Raw genomic sequence first — 9,170 nt, 5'->3', positions numbered from 1 at the left:
AAGGTCCTCATCAGGGCCTTCGATTCACGCTGAACGGATTTGGTTCCTTGCAGCACATCAGTGGTCTCAATGAACCGTGTAGCATTCCAGGAAGCGTGTGGCCACTGGTAAACAAGCAAGATGAGGCTGAAGACTAAGCTGTTTGGAAAACTGTTTTTGTGGATGTAGTTTTTAGCTGTTTCTTAAAAAATGCCTCCTATTTAAGAAAGATGGCAACTCCACTGATCACGCCACACAAATAGCATCCGTGCATCTAATATAGCCCAGAGGAGCAATGCCAGTTCATGGTCAGAGGAATGGTGCTGGGGAGGGAGGGTGAGGACTCCTGGTTCCTATTCTCTGCTCTGCCACCATCTCACTGTGTGGCCTTGGGTAAATGAGGTTATCGCTGTGTGGGTCAATCCATCCATGACATGGGGATAATGCTGCCCAGTTAAAGAGCTTCTAGATGTAGTGATGAAAAGCATCCTGCAGAGCTTATGTTAGACTCAGCTTCAGCCCATGGGCAACGGATGCCCGGTAGTTCCAGAGAAGGTGGTGTGCAAATGCGTAAATACCTGGCTAATGGAAGGTTTGCTGTTTATCTCCCTCCCTGTGAGCTACCAAAGCCACCCTGGCCTCTTCTAAGCATCCAGCCTCACCCACTAACAAAGTGGCTTCTCCTTCCACCACTCACAGCTGTTGTCCACCAAGCGTCAAAGCTGATCTTTTGCCCTGGCCGTAAGCCCTGGCTTCGGGCAAAGGACTCCCAGCCCATCCTCATTGGAGGGCCCCAGGGATTAGGAACAACAGGGAGCCTAAAGCTAATGAAATAAGCCACACAATGGTCTCTTCCCTCAAGAGTCTGTGGCTGAGCTTTAGGGCCCACAAGCTGTATGATGCACAGTCTTGCCCGCCTGGAGCACAACACTGCTCCCAACCTCAGCTGTTTTTATACACCTTCCTGGCTTCCCCCTCCACTTCTCATTGTCCCCTTGGCCCCAGCACTGTGTCCTCGCTGCACTCACTGAAGGCTCCTTGTCAGGCTGAAGCAGTTTCTGTCCCAGCCCCAGCGAAGAGGGAGCCCAGCTGGGGGTGTGGGGAGGCAGGTGGAGATGAACCAGGAGTGGATAGGACTGGGGATAAGAGGAGAGAGCAACAGAGGTGGGGCTTTTGGGGAAGAGGTGGGACAGGAGGCTGGGCCTTGCGGGTATAGGCAGGGCAGGGTATTGGGCCTCAGGGGTCCAGTTATCAGCAATTAGTAAGGTGGGAACCCTATGAATTAATAAATTGTACACAGACCAATTCCTCAGTTTGTCATGCTGACGCAGCACAGTAAGGCCATGAAATGATTAAATGTCACTTTGACTGTCCAGTCAGTGATTCAGGGAAGAGGGTCCAGCACCATATAAGCAGTCAGCTCTTCACATCGCTCAATCTCAGAGTCAGAGCCTGAGGAGAAACCATTAGTCCCCTCCATGAGTATAGAGGCTGAGCAGCCTGCCCCTGATCTGTTTGGTCCTTACCCCATAGATAATGGGGTTTAGCATGGGGGCCATCAAGAGGTAAATGTTGGCAATGAGAACGTCGAAATGCAGGGACACATTCTGGCCAAACTGATACATGAGGCAGATGAAGAGTCCGGGGATGTAAAAGGCTAAAATGACAAAGAGATGGGATCCACAGGTCCCAAAAATCTTGATCCGGGCATCCTTTGTGGAGAGGTTGAAGATGGCCCTGAGGATGTGGATATAGGACCCGGCAATAAAAATCACATCCAGACCCGTCACACAGAATAGCACAAAGAATCCGTAGTAACTACTGACACGGGTGTCTGCACAGGCCAGATTCACCACGGTTATGTGCAGGCAGTATGGCTGGGGGAGGATGTTGGTTCTGCAATATGGCCACCGCCTCGCCAGGAAGGGGTAGGGCAGTGCGAGCATGCCACCACGCAGCACCACAGCCAGGCCAATTTTGGCCACCATGGGGTTTGTCAGGATGGTGGAATGTCTAAGGGGATGGCAGATGGCCACATAGCGATCCAGAGCCATGGCCACAAAGATCCCAGACTCCACTGCCGAGAAGCAGTGAATGAAGTACAGCTGGGTGAGGCAGGCACTGAAATCGATCTCCCTGGAATTGAACCAGAAGATGCTAAGCATTTTGGGCATGACGGATGTGCACAGGACCAGGTCGGTGACGGCCAGCATGCAGAGGAAATAGTACATGGGCCCATGGAGGCTTAGCTCCCTCTTCACGATGAACAGGATGGTGAAGTTCCCCAAGACGGCTATGACGTACATGGCGGAGAAGGGGATGGAGATCCAGACATGGGCCGCCTCCAGGCCAGGAATGCCCTGGAGGATGAAGGTGGAGGGGTTGGTGAAGTGGGTTGTGTTGGAATCTGACATGGAGTAGAGGAGAAGGTGTCCAACTGTGAGGCAGAACGGTGTCTCCTGACTGTACTGTACGTCCCCCTGGCTTCCTGTATGTGCCCAGGCTCTAGGGTGATGGTCGCAGTACAAATGCCTGGATGGAGAGACAATGTTACTATGAGACACTACATGCACAACTGGAGGCTGTTGTTTTGGGTGAAGCAGATCGGTCGCCCTTCACACTCTAAAAAACGACATTTTTATTATTCAGAGAAATGAATTATGAACACATGGTGCTACTAACGCCAATTCCATGTGTTCTGATGTTCAATGTGTCAGTAACTCCTATGCATAGAGATTTCACAGGATTCCTCCAGAGAGATCTCTAGGAAACGTTCCTGCAGGTACTCCACAATCCTTGGCAGAACTGCTTTGTTCCTTTCCCTATTGAGGGACACTTTCCTGTGATATTCTGCTTGCTTGGGCAAGGAGTAAAGCTGCACAGAGGTGAGCATCATAGGGATCGGGGTGGAAGCCACAAGCATGTACTAGATGCATTCTTGCTTCCTTGCTTACCTTCAGGAGAGAGATGTCTGCCACAATGACTCCTGCCTGTGGAAACGGTTGGGAAACTGTAGAGTGTTGTCACCTAAAAAGTGCCCCGTGACTCCTTTCACATTGCTTTTCTCTGAAGCACGATGTTCTCCAGCCCTGGGAACACTCACCATCCTTACACTGTTTGCCGTCATGTGTGCTTGTCAAGGGACAACCAGAAAGTGATTGGTGTCTTACCAGCAGTGTATTTTAATGTAGCGTTTCAATACTGTATGTGTACTTAACAATAACGCTTTTGTTTATTGTTACTTGTGCTTCACCAGATATGTCCTTGAAAGGAGGCACATGACCAAAGGAACCAATAGGGACAAAAGATACTTTCAAATCTGGGGGGGGGGAGAGGTTTTGTTTTGGGTTCTTTGTTTCTGTGGCCGTTCGCTCTTGGGATTAAGAGGGACCAGACGTCAATCCATGTTCTCCAAATCTTTCTGAACAAGGCTCTCATATTTCAAACTTGTAAGTAACAGCCAGGCAAGGCATATTAGTTTATCTTTGTTTTCTCAACTTGTGAATTTTCCCTTTGCTAGAAGGAGATTTATCCCTGTTTTGTTGTAACTTTGAAAATAAGGCTAGAGGGGGTTCCTCTGTGCTCTTTGAATTTTCTCAGAAAGAAAAGGAGTACTTGTGGCACCTTAGAGACTAGCCAATTTATTTGAGCATAAGCTTTTGTGAGCTACAGCTCACTTCATCAGATGCACACTCTAAGGAGAGTGATCACTTAAGATGAGCTATTACCAACAGGAGAGCGGGGTTGGGCATGGGGGGGGGGAAGAAAACCTTTTGTAGTCATAATCAAGGTGAGCCATTTCCAGCAGTTAACAAGAATGTCTGAGGAACAGTGCGGGGGGGAGGGGGGGAGAATAAACATGGGGAAATAGTTTTACTTTGTGTAATGACTCATCCGTTCCCAGTCTCTCTTCAAGCCTAAGTTAATTGTATCCAGTTTTCAAATTAATTCTTGTTAACTGCTGGAAATGGCCCACCTTGATTATCACCACAAAAGGTTTTCTTCCCCCCACCCCCCTGTCCTGCTGGTAATAGCTCATCTTAAGTGATCACTCTCGTTACAGTGTGTATGGTAACACCCATTTTTTCATGTTCTCTGTGTATATAAATCTCCCCACTGTATTTTCCACTGAATGCATCCGATGAAGTGAGCTGTAGCTCACAAAAGCTTATGCTGAAATAAATTGGTTAGTCTCTAAGGTGCCACAAGTACTCCTTTTCTTTTTGCGAATACAGACTAAGACGGCTGCTACTCTGAAACCTTTGAATTTTCTGCGACTCTGTAAGGTTAACTACCAGCCTAAGTTTACGGAGGTGATTCTTTTACCTTTTCTCTTTAAATAAAATCCTTCTTTGTAAGAACCTGACAGATTTTTCCATTGTTCTAAGACCCAGGGGTTTGGGTCTGTAGTCCCTTTGTAACCAATTGGTGAGGATATATGCTCAAGCCTTCCCCAGGAAAGAGGGTGTAGGCTTGGGGGAATATTTTTGGGGCAATAGGACTCCAAGTGGTCCTTTCCCTGATTATTTGTTAAGTCACTTGTTGGTGGCAGCAATCCCAAGGCAAGAAAGGAATCTGTTCCTTGGGGAAGTTTTAACCTAAGCTGGTACGAATAAGCTTAGGGGGTCTTTCATGCGGGTCCCCACATCTGTACCCTAGAGTTCAGAGTGGGGAGGGAACCTTGACAGCTACCTACCCCAATAAAGGAGAACTAACAACTTAAAATTCCTTATTCAAAAATTTTAAGTAACACTTAACTTTCAAACGCCTGAACAACAAATGTTACTTTTCTTGTCCTCATAGTAAATACTGGCATTTTTATCTGTTTGAATAATCAAAGTGGTGCTTTCCGTGCCTTCTTCGTTGCAAAGATTTGAACTGCTTCCTGAAGGTCCACAGTCCACAATCTATTGAGATGGTTGCAAAGCCAACCAGCCTCTCCTGTATCATTGTGGAGTGTAGATGAGTTTTTATTAACTTCAGCTTGGAGAAGCTGCGTTCTCCACTGGCAACTGTTACAGGAAGTGTTAGAAGTATGCGCACAACAACAAAAGCATTTGGAAAGAGGGTGGTCATCTTATTTGTATATATTCCAGAACAGCCTTTGGAGTTGATCCTGCAAAAAATGTAGCTTGAAAGGACTTTCAGTTCACCACCTAAATCACTTGCATCAATATCGCGCATGTCATCATTTGTCAACACTGTCTCTAGTTCCCTGCATTACTGGTGTAGGTCTTCCTCAGATATAGTGAGGAGTTTTGGAATATCATACAACATCCCATATATACTGCTGTGTTCCTTGAGCTCCATGAAACGTTCTTCAACTGACTGTATTGCACAATCTAGCACCTGGTTAAACAATTCAGCTTTGAATTCTTTAACTTTGCGTTGCATCTGAGAGTGCTAAAGGAGTTGGCATATGTGATTGCAGAGCCATTGGCCATTATCTTTGAAAACTCATGGCGATGGAGGGAGGTCCCAGACGACTGGAAAAAGGCTAATGTAGTGCCCATCTTTAATAAAGGGAAGAAGGAGGATCCTGGGAACTACGGGCCAGTCAGCCTCACCTCAGTCCCTGGAAAAATCATGGAGCAGGTCCTCAAGGAATCAATTCTGAAGCACTTAGAGGAGAGGAAAGTGATCAGGAATAGTCAGCATGGATTCACCAAGGGCAAGTCATGCCTGACTAATCTAATTGCCTTCTATGACGAGATAACTGGTTCTGTGGATGAAGGGAAAGCAGTGGACGTGTTGTTCCTTGACTTTAGCAAAGCTTTTGACACGGTCTCCCACAGTATTCTTGCCAGCAAGTGAAAGAAGTATGGGCTGGATGAATGGACTATAAGATGGATAGAAAGTTGGCTAGATTGTCGGGCTCAATGGGTAGTGATCAATGGCTCCATGTCTAGTTGGCAGCCGGTATCAAGTGGAGTGCCCCAAGGGTCGGTCCTGGGGCCAGTTTTGCTCAATATCTTCATAAATGATCTGGAGGATGGTGTGGATTGCACCCTCAGCAAGTTTGCAGATGACACTAAACTGGGAGGAGAGGTAGATACGCTGGAGGATAGGGAGAGGATACAGAGGTCCCTAGACAAATTGGAGGATTGGGCTAAAAGAAATCTGATGAGGTTCAACAAGGACAAGTGCAGAGTCCTGCACTTAGGACGGAAGAATCCCATGCACCGCTACAGACTAGGGACCAAATGGCTCGGCAGCAGTTCTGCAGAAAAGGACCTAGGGGTTACAGTGGACGAGAAGCTGGATATGAGTCAACAGTGTGCCCTTGTTGCCAAGAAGGCCAATGGCATTTTGGGATGTATAAGTAGGGGCATTGCCAGCAGATCGAGGGACATGATTGTTCCTCTCTATTCGACACTGGTGAGGCCTCATCTGGAGTCCTGTGTCCATTTTTAGGCCTCACATTACAAGAAGGATGTGGAAAAATTGGAAAGAGTCCAGCGGAGGGCAACAAAAATGATTAGGGGACTGGAACACATGACTTCTGAGGAGAGGCTGAGGGAACTGGGGATGTTTAGTCTTCAGAAGAGAAGAATGAGGGGGGATTTGATAGCTGCTTTCAACTACCTGAAAGGGGGTTCCAAAGAGGATGGATCTAGAGTGTTCTCAGTGGTAGCAGATGACAGAACAAGGAGTAATGGTCTCAAGTTGCAGTGGGGGAGATTTAGGTTGGATATTAGGAAAAACTTTTTTCACTAGGAGGGTGGTGAAACACTGGAATGTGTTACCTGGGGAGGTGGTGGAAGCTCCTTCCTTAAAAGGTCAGGCTTGACAAAGCCCTGGCTGGGATGATTTAATTGGGGATCGGTCCTGTTTTGAGCAGGGGGTTGGACTAGATGACCTCCTGAGGTCCCTTCCAACCCTGATATTCTATGATTCTATGATTCTATGAATTGTTGTTTGGGGTCTCTTATGGGATTATCCTGGGCCTCCTAATCAAAATGTCTTCTTCGGTGCCTCTTGTATTCTTAAATGGGTAGGAAAATATATCAAGGTCAACACGTTGGAGTCTCTTGCTTACAACATTGATTTCAAACAGTATGTCATGCCACAACACTAAGCCACACAGAAATTTGAAGTGATGTATGTTTCAGGTGATTTCATTTCCCTCTGCCACTGTTCTCCCACAAACGGTTCCTGTCATAGCATTATCCTCCATTGTAGGATTCATAAAGGTTTATGCGCTTGGCAACATTCAGGGCACACCCGGAGTGTTGTGTAGGAGTAGTGCACACACAGCTCCTTTCAAGGGCATCAACCTTGGAATCTCGCCAAGATGATATGTATCGTGGGAAGCCTCCCAGGACTGGGCTCAAGGCCCGAGAGCAAGGAATGCGGTAGATAGAAATTGGTAAATAAGAATGTTAAACAAAGCCAATGTATTCCTTTTATCTGTTGGAGAATGTAATGCGCGGGGGGAGAGAGAGAGAATAAAGGGGAAGGTGGAAAGCTGACAGGCAGAAGCCCGTTAGCAGAGACCAGCCTGCTTGCTTGCTAAAAGCTGTGTTCTGTCTCATCATTGAACCGCCACACTCCATAATGGCAACTATGGCATCATCTATCTTCCCAATTTGGGTTTGATAGGCTTTATCCCCTCCACTCAACTTTCCCATCATGTGGCACTCAGTGGTTTCAGTGTCAGAGAGGATGTTCCCAGATGTTGCTTCAAAATTTGCCATCGATGAGTTGATGCAGAGAAAAATACATAGATGCTTTGAATTACATTAAAAAATTCAGCAGCCTTACTGGAAGCTGAAGCTGCCTCACTAACCACCAAGTTCAGTGCATGAGAACTGCATGGGACAAAAGAAGCTCGAGGGCTTAACTCTCCGATCCGTGTCTGCGCTCCTCTGTTCTTTCCTCTCATGTTGGCACCATTATCTTAGCCCTGATGTCTCATGTCAGCAATAGCAATTCCCGTATCTTCCAGCTTTTTAAGAAGCACATTTGTCATATCAGCTCCTGTCGTATCATCAGTGTCAATAAATTCTAGAAAGTGCTCTCTGACAGTCACCATTGCAGTGACATTTTCACTAGGTTGTGGTGTTGTTACTAATCGCAACATTAAAGTCATTTGTTCCGTATGGTTGATATCAGGTGTGCAGTCCAGAATAACAGAGTAATATCTTGCTGATTTCAGATCTGCCACAATCTTCTGTTTGACTTTTGGTGCTAGGAACTGTATGATCTCATTTTGAATTGTTTTTCCAAGGTGGTGGTGTGTGTACATTTCTTGGGTGGTGACTCTTCTTAGATGCTCCTGGACTACAGTATCAAACTCAGCCATCAGCTCCACAATTTTAAGGAAGTTTCCATTGTTTGGCCATATAGCTGATCTGAAGTGCCACACAGTGCTAGGTTTTGGATAGGAAGCATTCTCACAATGGCAATGACGTTTTGCCTTTTCAGAACATTTTGCCAGTAAAGAGACTCTGATGCAATCTTCTGTTGATGCTGATCATCTATGTTGGTGTCAAGGTTCTTTCCCTACCCTGAACTCTAGGGTACAGATGTGGGGACCTGCATGAAAGACCCCCTAAGATTATTCTTACCAGCTTAGGTTAAAAACTTCCCCAAGGTACAAACTTTGCCTTGTCCTTGAAGCCTATGCTGCCACCATCAAGCTTGTTAAACAAAGAACAGGGAAAGAGCCCACTTGGAGATGTCTTCCCCCCAAAAGATCCCCCAAAGCCCTACACCCCCTTTTCTGGGGAAGGCTTGATAAAAATCCTCACCAATTTGCATAGGTGAACACAGACCCAAACCCTTGGATCTTAAGAACAATGAAAAAGCAATCAGGATCTTAAAAGAAGCATTTTAATAAAAGAAAAAGTAAAAGAATCACCTCTGTAAAATCAGGATGGTAAATACCTTACGGGGTAATCAGATCCAAAACATAGAGAATCCATCTAGGCAAAACCTTAAGTTACAAAAAGACACAAAAACAGGAATCTACATTCCATTCAGCACAGCTTATTTACCAGCCATTTAAACAAAAAGGAAATCTAACACATTTCTAGTTAGATTACTTACTAATTTAACAGAAATTCTAATACTCCATTCCTGTTCTGTTCCCGGCAAAAGCATCACACAGACAGACAGACAGACCCTTTGTTCCCCCCCCCCTCAAGCTTTGAAAGTAACTTGTCTCCTCGTTGGTTATTTTGGTCAGG

At 46.1% G+C, this 9,170-nt stretch overlaps 1 protein-coding gene across 1 annotated transcript; it reads right to left on the bottom strand.

Moving 5' to 3' along the window:
* Positions 1-1,445: 1,445 nt before the first annotated feature.
* LOC141999812 (olfactory receptor 51E2-like) lies at positions 1,446-2,435 on the bottom strand. The gene has a single exon (XM_074973639.1). The coding sequence runs from the start codon at positions 2,391-2,393 to the stop codon at positions 1,446-1,448; it is 948 nt and encodes a 315-aa protein (XP_074829740.1). The 5' UTR covers positions 2,394-2,435.
* Between the last annotated feature and the right edge of the window lie 6,735 nt (positions 2,436-9,170).

This window comes from Natator depressus, chromosome 1 (assembly GCF_965152275.1).
Source record: "Natator depressus isolate rNatDep1 chromosome 1, rNatDep2.hap1, whole genome shotgun sequence".
In the NCBI taxonomy this organism is placed as follows: domain Eukaryota; kingdom Metazoa; phylum Chordata; order Testudines; family Cheloniidae; genus Natator; species Natator depressus.
Note: the sequence above shows the minus strand (reverse complement) of the source record. Positions and strands in the feature narration are given on the sequence as shown.

Coding starts and splice junctions, on each gene's coding strand:
- LOC141999812 (XM_074973639.1), bottom strand. CDS start 2,393: ATGTCAGATTCCAACACAACCCACTTCACCAACCCCTCCACCTTCATC.